This window comes from Sus scrofa, chromosome 9, assembly GCF_054392235.1.
Source record: "Sus scrofa isolate SSC_HxYL_T2T_F1_AM1 chromosome 9, Sscrofa_HxYL_maternal_Yorkshire_Landrace_v2.0, whole genome shotgun sequence".
Classification (NCBI taxonomy): Eukaryota; Metazoa; Chordata; class Mammalia; order Artiodactyla; family Suidae; genus Sus; species Sus scrofa.
Window position 1 is genome coordinate 108,029,152 of NC_139391.1, and position 23,116 is coordinate 108,052,267.

General features: G+C 40.9%; 1 protein-coding gene across 5 annotated transcripts in view; it reads right to left on the reverse strand.

The window, feature by feature from the left end:
• Positions 1-23,116, reverse strand: part of NAPEPLD (N-acyl phosphatidylethanolamine phospholipase D) — a 98,540-nt gene that overhangs the window by 5,325 nt on the left and 70,099 nt on the right. For all 5 annotated transcript variants that reach the window (XM_084977440.1, XM_084977438.1, XM_084977439.1 and 2 more), the window contains 3 exons: positions 17,373-17,679; positions 6,180-6,826; positions 2,846-2,960 (listed from right to left, as the gene is read on the reverse strand). In XM_084977440.1, the coding sequence (XP_084833566.1) occupies positions 2,846-2,960; positions 6,180-6,826; positions 17,373-17,663 (1,053 nt within the window). In that variant the 5' untranslated portion in view covers positions 17,664-17,679. The remainder of the gene's footprint in view (positions 1-2,845; positions 2,961-6,179; positions 6,827-17,372; positions 17,680-23,116) is intronic.

A 23,116-nucleotide genomic window follows, 5' to 3' on the forward strand; every position in this document is an offset into this window, starting at 1 on the left:
CTACTTTTCATCTTTTTTATGCATATAGGAGATTGCTAATATATCCCCCCCACAAATCTAACTTTAACAGCCTAAGTCAAGAAGCTTCTCATGCCAAATTGTCTTTTAAAAGCTTCAATACAGGCGCTCCCATCGTGGCGCAATGGAAACGAATCCGACTAGGAACCATGAGGTTGCAGGTTCGATCCCTGGCCTGGCTCAGTGGGTTAAGGATCTGGCACTGCCATGAGCTGTGGTGTAGGTCGCAGATGCAGCTCAGATCCTGCGTTGCTGTGGCTCTGGCATAGGCTGACAGCTGTAGCTCCGACTGGACCCCTAGCCTGGGAACCTCCATATGCCGGGGCAGCAGCCCAAGAAATGGCAAAAAGGCAAAAAAACAATGACACTCTTTCCCACTGAAAACAATTGCTTTGTTAAATTCTTTTTCCCCTATGCTCTATAAGTCTTGGCCAGAAATACACTTACACAATCACACAATCACCATATACCAATAGTCTCTTTCCTAAACTGTAGCTTTAGTTATAAGCTATAAGTTAGTGTGGATTTTGAAGTTGCAGTATCTTTCTGAGTTACTTCTAAGGTCAATTCTTGGCTGCTTCAACCATCTAAAGATAATTCTAAAAGAAGGCAAAAAGGCCTTCTGAGTTACTGCTATTTCTTAGTGCAAGCACTTCAGTCCTTCAGGGAAGATAAAAATGCCCAACACCCATGGGACCAAACAATATGTATAAAGCAGGATAATAGATCAAAGATAAATAAGTGTAAGTGGTGAGAGCAGAAGTTCCCAGCAGTCTGGACCCATTAAGGGCCAGGCAACCAGCCCCAGACATCTCATAATTTCATATGTTCCCTTTTATTTTAATTTTTTTTTTGTCTTTTTTCCATTTCTTGGGCTGCTGCCACGGCATATGGAGGTTCCCAGCCTAGGGGTCAAATCAGAGCTGTAGCCGCCGGCCTACACCAGAGCCACAGCAATGCCAGATCCGAGCAGCGTCTGCGACCTACACCACAGCTCACGGCAACGCCAGACCCTTAACCCACGGAGCAAGGGCAGGGATCGAACCTACAACCTCATGGTTCTCCATATGCCGCGGAAGCAGCCCTAAAAAAGGCAAAAAGAGAGAGGGAGGGAGGGAGGGAGGGGGAGAGAGAGAGAGAGAGAGAGAGAGAGAAAAGATAGATAGATAGATAGATAGATAGATAGATAGATAGATAGATGGAAGTTAGATTTATAAGGGAAGTAATTCTTGAAAGCTGAGCAACACAACTTGAAGACTGAGGTTTCCTTTCCCTCATCTTCCTCTCAGTAAAGAGCATAACCATCTTCCCAGTATTGAAGTTAAAGATCTTGGAGTTATCCTTGATTGTTCTCTTTGCACAGGTTTAATAAAATACTATTACTTTATCAAAGCTGCTGGAACATATTACAGGGAACATAAACATCCATATATCTCAATGTGTCTACAATCATAGATGGAATACACACACAGAGAATAAGGCACTGCCGCTCAGTATGGTAGTACTCCAGTGGAAACCAGTACCAAAATTTCCCCTTCTCCAAACAGAAACAGAAACAAACACACACATACTCATATTCTTCATCCTTCCCATGCCCATGGTCATGGTCATTCATTTACAAACTCCATTCTGTCCCCCAACAGGACATCCTTCCCAAGCCCATTGCAGAATGGGAATTTTTTTTATAATGATTTTTGTTTTTTCCATTATAGCTGGTCTACCGTGTTCTGTCAATTTTCTACTATACAACGTGGTGACCTGGTTACACACACATGTATAGATCCATCATAAGTGATTAGACATAGTTCCTAGTGCTATACAGCAGGATATCATTGCCTGGAATGGGAATTTTGATTGAGGGAGTCAACAGGAAGAAGGCAGTGTATTAATTTTGGAATAAGATGTAACTAGGGAGTAGGCGGGCCAGAAATAGGACAGAGAGGGAGTGCTTAAGAAGCACGAAAACACAAAGAGGCCCTGCAATGGGGCAGATACCACACAGAGCAAAGTGGAAAGCCAAGTTCAATCATCAGTTTCCAAATTTTGCTTAGGGCAGGCAGGCGCTGGATCCAGGAAAGGAGAGGAAGCTCTCTGCTAAGCTTCTGTTTGATCCCAGCACCCTGGCTAGCAGCAGAGTTCTAGGATTCAGCTACTTAAGGAAACATCAGCTCTTCTGTACTAGTCTAGGAATTAAACGACTTATCCTAATGCTTGGCACACAGCAGACCCTGAATTAGTGTTCCCTGGGTATTTCTGGAAAGTTCCAAGTTGTCCAGCCTTATTTCCCCCATTGTCCTCCGTATCATCCACACTCCGGCAGAACTGATTCTTCACTTTTCCCCATGCCTGCTGCCTCCAGTCCCACACCTTCCTCCTCCTGGAATGTCCTCCTCCTTGCCTTCTCACAGCCAAGTTCAAATGTCACCTCTTCCATGAAGCGCTCCGTGATCCCTCCAGTCAGTCACAGTCCCTGACTCTGAGACCACTTTATCTGTCTCACTTTGTAACACGAAAGCCTCACCTTGAATGGGATGACAGGATGCTTCATTCTTCTGCCTCCCAAGACTACACCCATTTTTGGTTATATAAATACACATTTCATCAACTACAGAAATAGCGAAAAGAACAGCATGCAATGAGGTTTTTTTTTCCCCACTGTACATAAATACTCTTTAACTAATTAATATGATTTAGCACCCTAATTCACTAAGCTGGCCATGCACCTCTGACTCTAGTTTGGTTTCTGAACACACTGCAGGGTATGGTGATGCCTGAAACCTATCATAGGCCAAACACAAAACCAGTTATTTTGATCACGATCACTTACCTCATTTGCTAAGGCAAAAGTTCCCCAGTGAATCGCCACTGATCTCTTTGTTTGAACATCAATGTGAATCCTTACAGCTTCTTCTGGGTCTACATGCTGGTATTTCATGAACCACCTGATAAAACAGTCATTTATTAGCTCCAGCCTTTGAAATATACACTAAATTCTAATTACTGCTTCAGCCTTTAAGATTCTGCACAGGAATAAATCACAGTAGGCAAAAACCATCTCCCTTTAATCTTTTTCTGCTGGAAAAAATTAAGCAAAAATCCTTCTTGTGCAAACTGCTACACAGTAGATAAGCCTCAAGCAAAACTCCTCCTCTGAAGAGTAAGCTTTTGTATAATGTGTGTTCTGATTTTATTGATGATTTATTCTGAAGATACTATTACTTTTAAAAGTTGCTATTTTGCAATCCTGGCATGAATCAAAGTAAGGGAATAATGGGTAAAGAACTGGAAATCAAAACTCCTTTTGCAAAAAAAAAAAAAAAAAAAAAAGTCTATAGCTTACCGGAACAATTTTTTGTTAACATGCTTAAAGTGAAAAGCAAACAAAAATTAGGACATATTTGTAAGATCAGGAGCAAAAAAAATCCAGTTACTGTTCAGGGATTTTATTTTAACATCATACAACTGAAGAGTGAGGTGTTTGGTTTGGCAAGAAGAAAGGGCACATTGGGGACTAAATAGAGCATAGAAACTAGAAACGCTGAAAGGCTGCCTTAGGCCTGGAAGAACAGGGCTCAGGAGGCAGAGGACTGGGCGTGAATCCCAGCTCTGCCGATGCCTGGGGACGTTTTGGGGCCACCTCAAATTCTCCAGCTTCCATTTCCTCATCTGTGAAATAGAAGCTACACCCACTTCATAAGGGTGCTTCTGGAAACATCAAGTACAGCACCTACTTCATAGAACTCTCCCCAAAGAATGGGGAGTTGACAAAACCAACCATTTAAGGAGAAAGTATTCTTTCTAATACAAAAGACAAAAGTATACTATCTGCAAGCAAATCCTTTGCTTTCCCAGCCATCAGTGCAGAAGAGGAAAAACAACACTGTCTTCGCATTATTCACATCCTGGGTCTGCTACTGCCTGCTAATGCGACAGTTAAGACCGAGGGATCTGTATTCAGCACAGGTGCTCCTGCACTTTACAGAACACATCCTGGAAAAGAACACCCATCTGCAACAACGCAAGGGTTATTATGTACTGTTAGGAGTTGCTGGGCCCAGTGGGAGCCCAGAGACAAAGCCACTGTGTTCTCCTCAACAGCACATTAGAGGAGCACTTGTTCTGCCTGTCTCCTGACACTCAGAATTCAGGGCAAGATGAAAACAGTTTTTGGTGTTTCTCTCTCTTGTTTCTTTAAACTACTTCAAATCAAAGGGACTAACATTCCTTTCTACCCTCATGTCTGAAATAAATTTCAGTCTTTTACCCTGGTATAAAAAAAAATTAAAATAAAAACTGAAAATCCTAACTGACTTGGATAGAATACCTGATGACAGGAGACCCCAAAAGTATGGGTGAAAACATTCTAAGTGTATTACTGAAAGCTGTTTGGGGTGTAACTCTTACATTTATAGGGTACTTCGACTTCGGTGAGAGTAGAGGCCACCACAGTCTAATTCTTCAGAGCAAATACTGTCCTCCCCATCCTCCTCCCAGCTTAGTATTAGTAACAAGACAGCTGCAGTGCAAGCAGGAAGGAGCAAGTGCATTTGTGCAGTCAGGCTGTACACATTTATCATCACATATCTATATGACAAGTCTTTATAGTGCTACCTATGAAAATTTATTTTCATAATTATAATATTCTGCTATACTAAGAACATATATTGAATAAAGATCAACACCATATAAAATTGCTTTGTAAACAGGCTGAATGATGTTTTGAGAGGTTTCATTAGAATTCAGAATTAGAATTATGTGGTAAAGTGAAATTCAACCACTATTAAGTAGTTTATAATAATTTTTAATAAGGTAAAAAGTATCTAGCCCCTTACATGAAGAAACAAGAAAAAAGGGAGAAAGAAGCATTAATAAAGGTAATAATACGATGGTTTTGGTTGTTAACCAAATGGTTAACTTAAAAAGTTAATTAAATAAGTATAATAACAAAATCAGATAGAAACCAACAATCAGATGTGCTCAGTACATCTGTGTTCTGCTTGTAGGACTGCCTAAATAAAATGCCATCCTACATACCATGCTGTATGTGTCTGTGCATGCACTGTAGAAAATAAAACATTTTTAAAAATTAGCCCTTACTTTGTTACTTTCAGTTTTTGTTTTTTTTTAAACCAGTACGTATCAACCAAAGTTGGGACTTCCTGTTGGCACAGCAGGTTGATGATACAGTACTGTCTCTGAGACGGCATGGGTTCGGTCCCCAGCTCAGTGCAGTGGGTTAAGGATGTGGCATTGTCGCAGCTGTGGCATAGGTTGCAGCTGCAGCTCAGATGCGATCCCTCCTGGCCAGGAACTTCCATATGCCACAGGTGTGGTCAAAAAGAAGAGTAGGAAAAAAAGACAAAACACAGTTGACTGAAATCTAAGTTCTTTGAAATCACTTCTTTTTTTCCTTAAACAGTACTGAGTAAAACACTGAGTGGATGGGTCTCCAGGATCTCAAATGCTAGTGTGACCTTCATCTGCTCTGAAAACAGGTGATGAGTATGGAGAGATTTGAGGGCAAGTGGTGGGTGAGTGATTCAGCAATGTCTTTACCAGACTAACTTCAGTACTGACTGATGCTCTAGGCCCAGTCCTTGCTTTTTCTCCACTAACGAAGGACAGGATGGGTGCATTCTAGTCATGGAGTGAAAAGTGGTCCAGGGAGCTCCCTGGTGGCCTAGTGGTTAGGATTCGGCACTTTCCCGCTGCGGCCTGGGTTCCATCCCTGGTCTGGGAACTGATAGCCCACGTCAAGCCATTGCATGCCACAGCCAAAAAAAAATGAAAGAAAAAAGAAAAGAATGGTGGTCCTACAAGAAAACCATCCTCCATGTGAAAAGGAGAGCAAGAGTTAGGTTTGATGACTGGCTGATGGGTTTAACGTTAGTCAGAATAGTATGTGAACTTCAGGCTAGGTATAGTAATTCTTTAAACCGAGGTCCTATTTTCTCAGTAATGTAATTCTTGATTTTGAGTAATTACTTAACTGATATGACTGACTAAAGTACTTTACAATTTAAAAAAATTTTTAATTAACCTACCAATCCCCACCCAGTGTATAACAAAGTCCACCATTAAAATCACCAATTATATATCCTAACTACTTTAAGCCCAGTTAACTCATGTAGCAGGAATGTTTTCTTTGGTCATCCACGTACCTTGGTTCATATGCTCCAATGGGAATAGCTGCAAGGTCAAAAGGTCCAAATCTTTTTCCTATCTCTTCAAATGCAGAGCAGTAACCAGTGTCCCCTGCGAAAAAAAATCGGTTCCAAGGTCCCAAGACAGACCAGCTGCCCCAGAGAACCTTGTTGTCATCCATCAGGGTCCTCTTACACCAGTGCTGGGAGGGTGTAAACACGAAGGTGACCTTATCGTGCCCGGGGACACAATTCTCCTCCCACCAGTCCAGCTCAATGACATTCTCACAGCCACACTTCTGCATCCAGTCCAGGAGCCCCAAGGGCACAAACCACCTCAGCTCGTTGCCGAACCGCTCATTGAGAGCGATGACAGAATTGTAGTCCAGGTGGTCGTAGTGGTTGTGGCTGATAAGAACCGCATCTATCCGGGGCAGTTCTCCAATGGAGCAAGGGGGACGGCGAAACCTCTTGGGACCCATGTGCTGTGACGGGGAGGCCCGAGCGCTAAAGACGGGATCCGTGAGGAAGATGAGCTCGTCCATTTCCACCATCACCGTCGCGTGTCCCAGCCACGTGACTCTTAAGGCAGCCTCCCTCACACCAGCGTCTTCAGGGTCACGGATAAAATATGGCCTAAGCACTGGGAGTTCTTTATCAAGCTCCTATGCATACAAGGAAAGAAAGAAAAGCAACCGTTATTAAAAAAAAAAAAAAAGAAAAAGAGAGAGAGAGAAGGTATTATATGTCATCATAAGCACATTTTGACCTAAATTAGAGAGAAGGGTTAACTGGGGAGACCTGAAGTCATTTGATAAATGTGGTACCTTTGCTTTTCTCTTGAAAATGCATCCTTCTTTCTGAATCTGACTCAACAATCACTGTATGGTAATGTAAGATCTTAGCCCCCAATGCAATAAAATTAAAAACTTTGAGTGCTGCTGACTTTACTAATTTTTTCAAAGGCTTTATTGCTTCTGTAAGTGCCAGGAGTGGACCAGCCTAGATGCTGTCTGTTCCTTTGCTTACTGCCATTTTCTCAGAGGCCGGTGCATTTCCTGCTGAAAACTGCCTCAGAAGCAGGTCAGCCCCTGGAACGAGTAAAGATAACTTTTGACCCCATACATACATGTAGATCTTGGATCTCATGTGAACCTGACTTCCTGAGCACAGAGAATTCAAAGCAGAGCACTGTGACAATCCCGGAGCAAATCACAGGCCTGGTGGTTCTCCTCATTCCTTACCTACGAGGTTTTCTACCACTGATCAAACCAAAGCAAAGCATGGCCCCTGCCCATGAGAAGATCACTTTTTGGGTAAACAGATGTGAAACAATAACTACAACAAAATGTGGTAAGTATTACTCCTTTGGTTACTGAACATTTTATCCCTGGATTAAGCTAGACCAATAAAAAACTGTGTTCTAGGGTCACAATCCTGACATTTATAAAACCTTGGTGAACACAGCTGCAGCCAGGTCTCCTCCTCGTTCACCTTGCCAAGTATGTGCCACAGGGCCAGAGGGTACCACTCTCCCCACCAACCCACCCCACCACCTTCCTACTCACCCACAAACATTTCTCTCAATTCCCTGTAAGAGGAAGAACTCCTCTTCTCCAGAGCAATTTGCTTTATTCATTTGACTGTCATTGGGACTGACAATTCAAGCTTCGTTTTTTTGCTTTGGCTAGGAAGTTCAGAGTCAAAGCCATGGGCAGGGTCCTGCCTGCAGCCCTATGCAAGATAAAACAGGGCAGGGCACAATGGGACCGATTCTTGATTCTTGGCTTTATCTTTGTACCCTAATTGCCCGTTTGCTCTTGTGTGTTCATCCATTTTTTCCTGCTACGTGTCTTTTTATACATTGCTGCAAGTCAGTTTTGAAAAAGGTGTGGTACTGGAGTTCCTGCTATGGCACAACAGGATCAGTGGCGTCTCTACAGTGCCAGGACATAAGTTCGATTCCCAGCCCAGCACAGTGGATTATAGGATCCACCGTTGCCAAAGCTGCAGTGTAGGTCGCAACTGAGGTTTGGATATGACCCCTGGCCCAGGAACTCCCTGTGCCATGGGGCAGCCAGGAAAGAAGGAAAAAAGCGTGGTACTGAATGATTAAATAAAATATAAGACATGCCATAGCCCACAAGAAGGAATGAAGAGCCCAGCTGTAGAAGGCATTACAGACACAGGAACCTGTGTGGGTTCCTCAAGAACGATGAGACGTTCATAATGCAGAGGAAAGGGGAAAGGACATTTTGGGCAGAGAAAATGTCCAAGCAAAGGCAGAGAGCCAAGTAGGAACACCACATTTGGGGGCAGGAAACAAACTGGCATCTATAAAGGATATGAACACAGTAAGAGCCTTGAATGTAGTACTTCACCCAGAAACAATGAAAACACGCTTAAAAGGGGGGGAGAGGGAGACATGACCCCATTTATGTTTAGAGAAAACATTTCAAGTGCAAATGATGACCTGGGGTGTGTCATAATAGCTGCCAGGAGAGATTAAGATTTGGACAAAGGAGACAACAAAGGGCAGAGCTGAGTGGGCAGAAGGGGGAGATGCTGGTGAAAGGAAAGGGAGAGGTCACTGAGCAGGTCGGAACAGGAAATGGGCCCTAATAGGGAAGAAGAGCAAGAGCAGAGGAGGTGGAGGATGACAAGATTTCTCCTAGCCTGCCTAAGCCTTAGTTTCCTCATCTGAAAAATGAGTACAATTGCCTCTGGGAGTTCCCTGGTGGCCTAGCAGTTAAGGATTTGGTGGTGTCGCTGCTGTGGCACAGATCTGATCCCTAGCCCAGGAACTTCTGCATGCCTCAGGTGCAAGGGGAAAAAAAAAAATCAGGAAAAAGGTGCACCATGTCATTGCTAGGGACTGAATTAGGAGTGGCCAGCACATAGAAAGCTCTCTGCAAGTGTCCCAAAAGAAGGACGCCAGCCCCAACCCTGACAAGCCATCAGGCACCACCCCTATGGATTCTTTGCATTTTTACCTGTTTCCTTACTCAGTCTCTAACCAAGACAAGATCCTAAGTAAGATCCTAAGTAACATTCAGCAATTTTCAAGTGCTCCTGATGGCTCAACTGTCTTCTTGCCAACTGATTCTATACATGAGAGACACCTCAAAAATACTTAAGCACCATCACACTTAAACAGCACATCAAAATACTGAAACAAAACTCCTGAAAATCACTGCATTTCTATTTGCCCTAAGAAAAGTGTTTGCTCTAAGTTTAAAAGTCATTATCCACTAACAATTGAGAGGAAACAAAACAAAACCTTGAGCACCTCTGGCAGCCTTAGCACGTTCTCCAAGCACAGTACTAAAAAGTGAAGTGCAGAAAGAAGCCCATCACAAAGGATCATAAGGAGCGTGGCTCAGCAGAAATGATATGAACCATGAGGTTGCAGGTTCGATCCCTGCCCTCACTCAGTGGGTGAAGGATGTGGTGTTGCTATGAGCTGTGGTGTAGGTCACAGACGCGGCTTGGATCTGGCGTTGCTGTGACTGTGGTGTAGACTGGCAGGTACAGCTCTGATTAGACCCCTAGCCTGGGAACCTCCATGTGCCACGAATGTGCCCCCCCCCAAAAAAAAGGATCATACCTTGAAATTTATATGAAATTTCTGGAATAGGCAAATCCATAGAGACAGAAAATAGGTATTAAAATACTGATTTCCAGAGTGTGGAGAATTGGGGGGAGGATGACTAAGGACACGGATTTTTTGGGGGGTATTAAAAATGTATTAGATTGTGGTGAGAATTGCATAACTCTGTACTGAAAAACCATTGAACTGTACACTTTGAACAGCTCAATTGCATAATACATGAATTACATCTCAACAAAGCTGCTTTTAGGTAAGGACTGACAAGACATCTGAATTAATAAGCAGTCACTTTTCTTCAAGGTCCTTTCTTCACGCTATATTGTTTCTAAGCCCATCACAAAAGAGTAGCTTAAAGAATTTGATCTCTAGTACTATTAGTCCATGAAACTCAAAGAAATAGCACCTATAACTGAGATTCCAAAAAGAAAAATAGTTTTACTTTTTAATCCTAATCAATGCAATTTGAAAAAGCATGTAGAATGGGGAAATTCTTGCTTATGTGAAGAATCAAGCAATCATTTGGGCATTTTCCTTACTAGATCAAAGAAGACTTAGCTGGTCTTCCTTTTTCAAAGCTACAAATGGGAAAAGCACTATGGCTGCTATTAACCAGTATACCAGTTAGTGTTTTACTTTTCTTGGGGAAAGGCAAAAATCCCAACATTCATTCAGCCACTACTCTTTGCCAGGTACTTAAGTACATTAAATCAGGTACTCTATGAACCAAACATTACCGCCACTTGATAACCACACCAAGGCAGGGAGGCATGAAGAAAGTTGCCAAGGTCATACAGTAGGTGAGCATCCAATTGGGAGTGGACTCAGGGTTTTCTGACTCTAAAGACACTCTTTTCAGTAAAACATAACTCTTTCCATGGCACAGATAATATGAATTTTAAAACAATGAAACTATGGATTAGCAATGAGATCCTGCTGTGTAGCACTGGGAACTATGTCTAGTCGCTTATGAAGAAGCACAAAAATGTAAGAAAAAAGAATGTATACATGTATGTGTAACTGGGTCACAATGCTGTACGGTAGGAAAAAAATAATGTATTGGGGAAAAAATAAAAAGCTTGATATTCCCAAAAAAATAAAACAATGAAACCCATATTCTTGTTAACATTATCTTAAGTGTATGTGTTTGTGTGCAAGATTCAATGCACATCTGTTAAAACCATATTTTCTTAGAAAGAAATTACTTAAATAAGACAAGTAAATCCTTCTCTTCCAACTGAAAGTATCTTTTTTTTTCCTAGTCATAGGAAACTTTATATTTTACAACTCAGATTTAAATTAAAAATTTAAGAAGTTGCCATCGTGGTGCAGTGGTTAACGAATCCAACTAGGAACCATGAAGTTGCAGGTTCAACTCCTAGCCTTGCTCAGCGGGTTAAAGATACGGCGTTGCCATGAGCCATGGTGTAGGTCGAAGACGCGGCTCGGATCTGGCATTGCTGTGGCTGTGGTGTAGGCCAGCGGCTATAGCTCCAATTAGACCCCTCCCTAGCCTGGGAACCTCCATATGCCGTGGGAAGCGGCCCTAGAAAAGGCAAAAAGACAAAAAAAAAAAAATTTTAAATTTTTCTTTTTATATTTATTTTGATGATATATATGAACACTGAATTGATATCAAAATACCTCCAATTCAATTATTAATGCTAATTTTTTATATTCTTGCCATACTATCTGTATTAGGAGTATAAGATCCATCAAAATGGCTTAATATTTTTAAACTCCTCGATTATAGAAGAAAATGCCCTTCATAAAGTGTTTGGAAAGTAGAAAAAATAAAGATAAGAACAGTAGCCATCAATTATGTCAATGTGCAGAGATCATAACCACTGCTAACATTAGACTTTTTTTGGGGGGGGGGCCATGCCCACAAGCATACAGAAGCTCCTGGACCAGGGATCAAACCCATTCCACAGCAGTGACAATACTGGATCCTTAACCCACTGATCCACCAGGGGACTCCCCCGCCCCCAACATTATGTCATCTTTATGCATAGTTAAGATCAGAGGGTAGTCATATTTCCTAATGTCTTTTTTTTCATTTTCATATTGTGACATTTTCACCCATCACATAAAACTGACACATACTGATCTAAAAATGAAACAAATTCTTGAGGAAACCTTTCAGAAAGCAAAACAAAAAAAATTTAAAAATGAAATACAATTACAGAGGGTTGATCTAGGTGATCCAAAATATATTAGTTGTCATTTTAGAATGAAAAGATGGAGACAAGAAGATTTTCAAAGAAATAGACAAGAAAATTTCCAAGAACTGAAGGCCACAGATTTTCACATCTAAAGGGCCCACCTGTCATCAAGCATGATGAATTAATGAAGAACCACATACATCCCACTGAAATTTCAGAACACAGGTGCCAAAGAGATGATCCTCAGAGCTTCTGTGGAGAAAACCAAGGTCCCACACAGACAATCAAGAAGGGCACAGAACTTCTGGAGTTCCCGTCATGGCTCACTCAGTGGTTAATGAATCCAACTAGGAACCATGAGGCTGGGGGTTCGATCCCTGGCCTTGCTCAGTGGGTTAAGAATCCGGTATTGCTGTGAGCTGTGGTGTAGGTCACAGACACAGCTCAGATCCCGCACTGCTGGGGCTCTGGCGTAGGCTGCTGGCTACAGCTCCAATTCGACCCCTAGCCTGGGAACCTCCATGTGTCACAGAAGCGGCCCCAGAAAAGGCAAAAAAAAAAAAGAAGGGCACAGAACTTCTCTACAGCAATGCTAAGAAGGTGGTCATGGAAGCAGTGCTTTCAAATTCTGAGAGAAAACAGTTTCCAAACTAAAATTCTATATCCACACTATCCATCAAGAGTGAGGAAAAAGGCATTTCAGACAAGCAAAGTCTCAAAAACCTGACTTCCTGTGTACTCTTTCAGAAAGCTCATCAAGAATGTACTCTACCAGGAGTTCCTAACATGGCTCAGCGTTCATGAAGATGCAGGTTCAATCCCTGGCCTTGCTCAGTGAGTTAAGGATACGGTGCTGCCGTGAGCTGTGGTGAAGATCACATATGCAGCGCAGATCTGAGGTTGCTGTGGCTGTGGTGTAGGCCAGTGGCTACAACTCCAATTCAACACCTAGCCTTGGAACGTTCACATGCTGCAGGAGCGCCCCACCCCCCAACCAAAAAAAATATACTCCACCAAAGTGAGAAAATATCCAAAAAGGTATACAGAGCAGGACGCAGGAAACAGGGCCATACTGAGGTGACAAAGGGGCCCAGGAGGGCAGTCAGGCAGGTTAAAGCCGGTGCTGCCACACCTGAAAGTCTCCCACCTCAGGGGAAAATGGTCTCTCCCTTGAGAAGCCACAGGAGGGAAATGATCAGTCACACATACACATAAAGCTCAACCTCAGGGAGAGAAGTGTGTAAGGCAGGAGACGTGCCCATGCTATGCTGCGTGGTTCATTCATGAAAAATACTGACATAGCCACAGCAGTGCAAACTCTTCCCATTATAAGAGGGGCAAGGGGGCAAAGGGTACAGAGTGAAAGACACCTCCACATAGCTGAAGTCTCTAAAAGAGGATCACAGAATCACAGAGTGGTGTGGCAGGTGCCAGGGGCTGGGGGGAGAGGAAGATGGGGAGTTAATGTCAGTGGGTATAAAGCTTCAGTTAAGCGAGGTGAGCCAGCTCCAGGGGTCTGCTGTAAAACACGGTACCTGCAGTCAACCATAATGTACCACATGCTTAACCAATCTGAGAGGGCAGACTTCATGGTGAGTGTTCTTACCACAACAATATCAGAAGAAAAGACTAAACTCCAGAGGAAACAACTTAAAGGGTTGAAAGTCCTGCCTTTGGGGAGGGGACTGGATCACAGGGGCTGGTTAGGGGTTGGTATTTTTCTTATAAGCCTTCAGTACCACAAATTTTTTTTTTTTTTTTTTTTTTGTCTAACACGCAAGTTCCAGAGCCAGGGATCGAACCCGTGCCACAGCAGCAATACCAGCCACAGCAGTGACACCACCAGATCCTTACTCTGCTGAGCCACCAAGGAACTCCAATACTATGACTTTAAAAATGGTATACATGTATTCTTTTTCCCTTGGTAAAAATAAAAAAGCAGCCTATTAGCATATTACAGTATAAATATAAAATAAGCAGTATTATTTTATTTTCTCAAAGGGCATCCTATTCTTCAATATCACACATCAGTATTTAAAGATGTCCTGTGAATCTCTAAATAATCCCAGTCACCTAAACTGTCTTATCCTAATTTTATAGAGCCCCCCCCCATCAAAAAAAAAAAAAAAGAGTTCCCTGAAGGACTGTGATAGAAATAAAGTCACACACCATTAAGAATCGTGAGCCTGAGCCTGGTTCCTGGACTCCCAGGGTTCTGCTTTTTTCTACCAGGCCATGCTGGGCGGCCTCAGTCCCTTGTCTGTCTCCCACTCCAGTGTGAATGCCCCTCTCACTTCTACAGTAGCAACTGATAAGCACAGCCTCCTTCCACTAATCAAACTCTGCTTCCTTTCCTCTTTAAAATTCTCCCATCACCTCCTTTCCCCTGACTATTGGTGACGATCGTTAACACTAACAATCAGACGAGGTCACGGAGCCACTACAAGACCATAGAGCAATGACAGCCCGTGAACAACTTGAAGCCTGCTCCATGCTCCAATGGCCCAGAAAAAGCCAACGGCACGAACAGCCCAAGTAAAGAAATGCTGTTTTCTGACCAGGCAACCTAATCATGTAGCTCTGCTAACAGCCTGTATTCATTTTGTTCTGACCTATTCTATTAGTTATTTTATACTTTAATTAGATGTTTCTTCCAAATTGCTTTCACATTCATATACCTATATATACCATGATATAAACTGCATAATATTATCTTGTCTCCTTCCAAAACAGCAAGCTGTGTTTTATAAAACTCTAGTCTCCCAATGTCTAACAAAAATAACTGCCAGAAATCTGAGTAAACTCTGATCAGATCCAATGATCTGAAGTAGGTATTCTTTATGAATTATTTTTTTTCATAAAATGAAGAACTATCACATTTAGGAGACTACGGAAGTTAATAATGTGAGCAATTTAAAGAGATTTAATATGGAGTTACAGCTATCTCTGAAAGTAACAGAAGTCAACATGCATTTAATCTAATTCTAGGCTTTCACTGGAAACAATGGGGAAACAAGATATAGGTAAAAGATGAGAAAAAATACAAATGGGAATAGGACAAAGGTTTCTTCTCTTTTACATGATGGTTCATATTGAGACTTCCTTTGACATTTTCTCAAAAAAAAAAATACAACTCCTGCCTTAAAAGAAAAGAAGAAAAAAAAAAAGGCTTACACTTCATTAAAGAATACAGCTCCCACCCCCCAGGTTCCTTCTCTGCCTTATTATTCCTCAAAGCACTAATCATCTTTCAATATCTCACATCATTTACTTGTTTACTGTCTCTCTTCCATTTGACCTAAGGCTGAAAGAGGCTAGGGTGTCTTTCTGCTTTGTTCATGGCTCTATCTCTAGCACCTTGCACAGTGTGACTCAAATACTTACCAAATGAACAAATGAATTAATGGGCAGGCTTTGGAGGGCCCATGGACTCCCTAAAAGTATAGAAAAGGCCATGTGTTTACATGCGCATGTATATTTCTCTAAGAAGGAGGTCCATGGCTTTCACCAGATTTTCAAGAGGGGCCAATACACAAAAGAGTTTAAGGAACACTGGCCTGGTGAGTTCTCAGAAATTCAACCCCAGTTTCTAGAATATCTCCAAATCATCAAGTGCAGAGAAGTATTTCCACCTTCATGTGCTCACTCACTTCCCTCTTTGAAAGGAAACAAAACTAAAAACACTACTATCACTTCCATATTTTTAGCAACAGTGACCCAAAAACCAAGAAGAAATTTTTACCCAACATGTAGCCTACCCATCCTGGCCTCCTGCCCTAAAGCCTTCTTTTCACAGCTTGACTCTGTGTTTCTCTTCGTACCAGTTCTCCAGAAAATAAAATTTTCCTGTTCCTCCCAACCACGAAGTTGAAATACAGAATAATGTTTTATCTATTATTATCCTAACTCATTCTTTAAAAGTGTCGGGAAAGTATTATTCATGTTAATTAATTCTGTTAAGTAAGATTAATACTGTGAATGTTCCTTAGCATCAAAGTGATAATATCAGGCTTTTTATCCTATATCCTTTAAAGAAAAATGGACACACTTACCAAGTAAAAAGATCTACCACCACCACCACCCAGCCACCCACTGCCCCCACCCCACCTCTTCCCAGTGCAGATCAAGCCTTCAGGGATGCACCCACTCTTGCCCCATCCACTTCCCTTGTCTGGTTCCTTCTCTCTCCATTCCCCACAAAGCCTTGCAGGACACAGGTCGTTGCAAGAAAGAGGCCAATAGAGGTAGGAAATGGAGAGGATCAAGAAACTGAGAAAGAAGAAAAAAGTGCTACTGCAATTGGGAGCCACCTACTCTTGCCCAAATAAAATCTCATTCATCCAGGATTTCTCACTGTGGCTCAGCGGGTTAAGAACCCAACTAGTATCCATGAGGATGTAGTGTGTGTAGATCGAAGACTCAGCTCGGATCTGGTGTTGCTGTGGTTGTGGCGTAGGCTACTGCCTACAGCTCCAATTAGTCCCCTAGCCTGGGAACTTCCGTATGCTGCAGGTGTGGCCATTACAAAAAAAAAAAAATCACTCATTTATTACACTGTAGACCAAACATTAATAGTTTCGTCCTAAATAGAACTAGCATTTTTTTTTCTTTCTTTTTTTTCTTTTTACAGCCACTCCTGCAGTGTATGGAAGTTCCCAGGCTAGGGGTCAAATCAGAGCTGCAGTTGCCGGCCTATGCCACAGCCACAGCCACGCCAGATCTAGCGCCATCTGGGACCTACATGGCAGCTCATGGCAATGTCAGATCCTTAAGCCACTGAACAAGGCCAGAGATCGAACCCACATCCTTGTGGATATCAGTCAGATTCTCAATCTGCTAAGCCATGACAGGAACTCCCTAACTATAGCATGTTTAAAACCCAGTAATCTATGATAATTTTTAAAGTTCTGGAAAAGTTATCTGACAATTTCTTTTACAGCTTTAGAAGCTTTATACGAGGATGAAGAGCCAAGCACTCTGGGCTTAATCCTCATAATTCATATTCCAAACACATCAGGCTACTACTTTCTGAAACCCATCATGCACTCTCACCTTTGTGACCTTGTTTATGCCATCTCTCCAAGTGGAAAACCACTGCCAAATACCTTTTATCTTTCTAGGCTCAGCTCAAATATCACTTCCTCTGAGAAGTCATTTCCAATCCAATCAATCAGCATCGATTGCCTCCATTCCTATACTTCTAACATATTCCGTTCCTACCCCTAGTTGCCACCAGATCAGAGCTGGTTATTCACACATGAACTCTGCCACTCAACTATGAACTTGAAGGCACGTTATTCATGTCATGTCCCCAGAACATCATATGTAAGTGCTCAATTAACTAACTTAAGTGTCATATTATGTAATACATATAATAACAAATTAAACAACAAAGAAATGAAAGAGCAAATACACAGCACTTAAAAGGCCAAATGCTACCTCTTTGGAACATGGAACACTGCTGTGATCTTTTTCCATTATTAGCCATCTGAGAACACTTGGAATAGAGAGATTTTTCCACGTTGGCCAAGGGTTAACAAATCTCCCATCTTTGCCTTTCTTTGATTTAGTTACATCTTCTTCGAGTCTGTAATCCAGCTTGAAACTTTTCCTGGAAAACCTAGAAGAATCACTTCCTCCTGAATTCCGTGAATCTTGGCGCTTTCTTACAGATTCTTTAGAATACTGGCTACTTGTCATCAGGGACTGGTTACTTTCATTTTCATCCATGTCCTTTGGTGAAGAGCTAAAAAAAAAAAAAAAAAAAGGAGGAGGATACATTGAGCTTAGCATAAAGACATTAAAACATACACAGTGTTATTTCTTAACCAATAAAAATTTCCTCAAACTTAAAAAAATGTCTCTTTTTTAGCTCAAACTTTCTTCTAGCAAAATACAATTTTAGAATCCAGTATTACTGCTTGCTAAATAGAAAAGATGTTTGCTTTACTTATTACTGCCAAACCTTTTAAAAACCCCTCCTCTGCTCTAGTACAAAATGATCTACTCTACCAGCCAGCATTTAATCATATGAAAAATCTCCATTTCAAGGACATTCTGTAGAATAAAGTACCTTCATGAATCTATAATACCTTAATACCTGCATTTAAAAAACATTATTGTTAATAACCCCTGATAAGAAGAATTGCCTTAGTTCCTCGAGGACACTTCCATAATTCAACTGAATGACATAAAATCCTACCAGGCCTAGTCATATTTACTTTGAAGACAATCTGTTACTAATACCCTCCCAGAAAGTACAGTGAGTCCGAATGCCAGGAAAGGAGATACATATTAGTTGAGAGACATTTCAATAACGTATTTAAGTGGTTAACAATACAAATTTGAATGAACTCAGATGTAGAACTGCAAGCATGTATCCTAGCTCTGTGACCTGAGGCAAGTGTCTTATCCTCTCTGTGCCTTGATTTCATCATCTATAAAATGAAGAGAATAATGCTACCTGCCTCCAAAGGGTTACTGAGAGGATTGAAAAAGCTAATAATAAAGCACTTAGAGGAGTTCCTGTTGTGGGCAGCGGAAACAATCCAACTAGGAACCATGAGGTTTCAGGTTCGATCCCTGGCCTTGCTCAATGGGTTAAGGATCCAGCGTTGCTGCGAGCTGTGGTGTAGGTCATAGACGCGGCTTGGATCCCACGTTGCTGTGGCTCTGGCTCAGATCCCACATTGCTGTGGCTCTGGCACAGGCCGTCAGCAACAGCTCTGATTAGACCCCTAGCCTGGGAACCTCCATATGCTATGGGTGCGGCCCCAAAAAGACCAAAAATAATAATAATAATAATAATAATAATAATAATAATAATAATATTAATAAAGCACTTAGAAACACATATGTAACCTATATATAGCAGATGTAATACACATGTACATGTCATGTGTGTCACAGCTGTTCTTTACTGCTTTTACAAGCACTTACACCATCACTTAACTCAACACATGGAAATACACAAATTGATACACAAAATTGAGAAACAAGGTAGTAAGAATATGCATTTATCTGCCATAAATTTCCTCTCTTTCCTATTTTGTTAAACAAAACTTTGCTGTTTAAATATGCATACATAATACGTTATAACCCCAAGAAAAATAAACACAATAACAGCCACGAATTATTTTTTTGGCTACAATGATGTTTAAACAGAAATATCACCCAGGAGAGAAAGGGAGAGGGCTCAAACCCAGGATGAATATGAACACTCAACCAAAACTTTTTTCTTCTCCAAAGTGTCTAGAGTAAATAGAATATGGTCTGGAGAAAAACTAGTATTAAGAAAACACAGCTGGAGTTCCTGTGGTGGCTCAGCAGTAATGAACTCAACTAGCATCCATGAGGACAGGGGTTCAATGCCTGGCCTTGCTCAGTTGTCTAATGATCCGGCGCTGCCATAAGCTGTGGTGATAGTCACAAGACGTGGCTCGGACCCTGTGTTGCTGTGGCTGTGGCATAGGCTAGCAGCTGTAGCTCCGATTCAAACCCTAGCCTAGTAACTTACGTGTGCCAAGGGTGCAGCCCTAAAAAAAAAAAAAAAAAAAAAAAAAAAAAAAAAAAAAAAAAAACACACACACACAACAGAAAAAAAAGAAAAGAAAACAAATACCAATGCGCATAGCTGCTCAGGCACTGGTGTCAGTGGGAGAGCCTAATAGCTAAGATAGCCTTACCAGCTTTAAACCTTGAGCAAATGACTTAACCTTTCCTTTCCAGCCCTCAACTGTCTAGTATATAAAATAACTACTTATCTCAAGTGGGGTTTCAAAGGATTAAATGACATAATGAACATAAGGTGCTTGCCACTCAACAAGTGCTAATTCTTTTTTCCCTAATCCTGTTAACATCTAAATTCTTTAAATTCTATTAGAAAGCAACAGATCTGGGTGAATCACCTCTGTTCCTCTCAAAGAACTGCCTTAGTGGGTTGTAATTAAGTTCAGGCTCAGTCCTTTTCAAAAGGCAGAAACAAAGACCATCTATTTAGATCTAAATCACTTAACAGATGAAAATATACAAGTTTAGAGAGTTTAAGTCACTTCTAGACAAGATAACATGTCTAACTGATGGTAGAGCTAACCTCACACCACCCCTTGTGATAAGAGAGTATATTTGTTATAGGATACACAGACATATAAATATATTCATATAAACACACATACACAATAATTCTACCAAATAATTAATAAAGTATTGGCTCCCTGTTTTAAACAATGAAGAGATAAGGGGAAAAAAAGAAAAGGTTACTCCCATTCAAAAACCACACAAAAGAGTTCCCGTTGGGGCTCAGGGGAAGTGAATCTGACTAGTACCCACGAGGATGCAGGTTTGATCCCTGGCCTCACTCAATGGGTTAAGGATCTGGCACTGCCATGAGCTGTGGTGTAGGTTGCAGACACAGCTCGGATCTAGCGTTGCTGTGGCTGTGGCCAGTGGCCACAGCTCCAATTTGACCCCTAGCCTGGGAACCTCCATATGCTGCAGGTGCAGCCCTAAAAAGACAAAAAAAAAAAAAAAAGAAAGAAAAATCTCAAATAATCTAATCTACTACCTAAAAGAATAAGAAAAAGAACAAACAAAACCTAAAGTCAGTAGAAGGAAAAAGATAAAAAAGCTCAGAGATGAATAAAATACTGATTTAAAAACTAATAGGTTAAAAAAAAATCAATAATACCAAGAATAGGTTCTTTGAAAGGGTAAACAGAATTGATAAACCTTTAGCCAGACTCACCAAGAAAAAAAGGGGATGGGCTCAAAACAATAAAATTAGAAGTGAAAAAGGAGAAATTACAACTGACACCACAGAAATATAAAGTATCAGAAGAGGCTACCACAAACAACCATATGCCAATAAAATGGACAACCTATAAGAAATGGACAAATTCTTAGAAAGGAATAATGTTCCAGGACTCAGTCAGGAAGAAAGACACAATATGAATAGTTCAATCACAAGTACTGAAACTGATTTTAAAAATTCCAACATAGTCCAAGACCAGATGGCTTAACAGGCAAATTTTATCAAACATTTATAGAAGAAATAACGCCTATTATTCTAGGCGTTATTTGAAACTCTTCCAAAAAGTTGCTGACGAAGTAACAATCCCAAGCTTATTCTATGACACCACCATCATGTTGATACCAAAACAGGGCAAAGAGAAAGAAGGAAGGGAGGGAGGAAGGAAGGAAAATAACAGGCCAGGAGTTCCCATCGGCTCAGGGGTTAACGAATCCGACTAGGAACCATGAGGTTGCGGGTTCCATCCCTGGCCTTTCTCAGTGGGTTAAGGATCTGGCATTGCTGTGGCTGTGGCATAGGCTAGCAGCTGTAGCTGTGGTGTAGGTTGCAGACTCAGCTTGGATCCTGCGTTGCTGTGGCTATGGCGAAGGCCGGCAGCTATAGCTCCGATTAGACCCCTAGCCTGGGAACCTTCACATGCCGCTGGTGTGGCCCTGTAAAATACAAAAAAAAAAAAAAAGAAGAAGAAAATTACAGGCCAATATCATTGATAGACATAAATGCAAAAATCCTAAACAAAGTAACAGCAAATCAAATTCAACAATACATTAAAAGGATCATATACCATGATCAAGAGGGATTTATCCCAGGGATAGAAGGAATTTTCAATTTGCACAAATTATTCAATGTTAGACACCACATCAACAAATACAAAAATAAAAACTGTATAGTCATCTCAAGGGATGCTGAAAAAGCTTTTGACAAAATTCAACACTCATTTATGATAAAAACTCTCCAGACACTGGGCAAAGAGGGAATCTACCTCAATAAAAGCCATATATGACAAACATACAGTAACATCATTTTCAAGCGGTAAAAATCTGAAAGAAGTTCCACTAACATCAGGAACAAGACAAAGATATTCCTCCTCACCACCATTATTCAACATAGTTTCAGAAGTCCTAGCCATGGCAATCAGACAGGAAAAAGAAATAAAATAAATCCAAATTGGAAAGAAGTAAAACTGTTATTATTTCCAGATGACATGATAACCATATACAGAAAAATCCAAAGATATTACCAGAAAACTGCTAGAGCTCATCAATGAATTCAGTAAAGTTGCAGGATACAAAATTAATACACAGAATCTCTTGCATTCCTATACACTAACAATGAAAGGTCAGAAAAAGAAATTAAAGAAACAACCCCATTTACTGTTACATCAAAGAGAATAAATACCTAGGAATAAACCTACCTAAAGAGGCAAATGACCTCTGAAAACTCTAAGACACCAATGAAAAACATCAAAGATGAAGTCTGTATGGAAACAAAATACCTCAAATAGCCAAAGCAATCTTGAGAAAGAAAAATGAAACTGGAGGAATCAGACTCCCTGACTTCAGACTATATTACAAAACTGCACTCATCAAAACAGTATGGTACTGGCACAAAAATAGAAACAGAAATTAGTGGAACAGCAGAGAGCCAAGAAATACATCCACACACATGTGGCCAATTAATCTACAATGAAGGAGGAAAGAATATACAATGGAGAAAAGACGGTGTCTTCGATAAGTGGTGCTAGGAAAACTAAACAGCTACATGTAAAAGAATGACACCATGGCAACAACCCAGGTGTCCATCAATAGATGACTGGACTAGGAAGATGTGGTATATATCACAATGGAATACTACTCAGCCATAAAAAAGAATGAAATAATGCCATTTACAGCAACATGGATGGAACTAGAGACTCTCATACTGAGTGAAGTAAGTCAGAAAGAGAAAGGCAAATACCACATGATATCACTTATATATGGAATCTAATAGACAGCACAAATGAACCTTTCCACAGTGCTACAGTCTCTAACACCATAGACAAAAATATGTGTGTATTTTTGTGTATAGTCTCTAACACCATACACAAAAATAAACTCAAAACGGATTGAAGACCTATATGTAAGACCAGAAACTATAAATATCCTAGAGAAGAACAGAGGCAGAACACACTTTGACATAAATCACAGCATTATCTTTTTGGATCCACTTCCTAGACTAATGAAAATAAAAAAAAAAAAAAAGTGGGACCCAACTTAAGAAGGTTTTGCACAGCAAAGAAAAACCATTTAAAAAAAAAAAAAAGACAACACAGAGAATGGGAGAAATTCTTTGCAAATAAAGCAACAAACAAGAGATTAATCTCCAAAATATACAA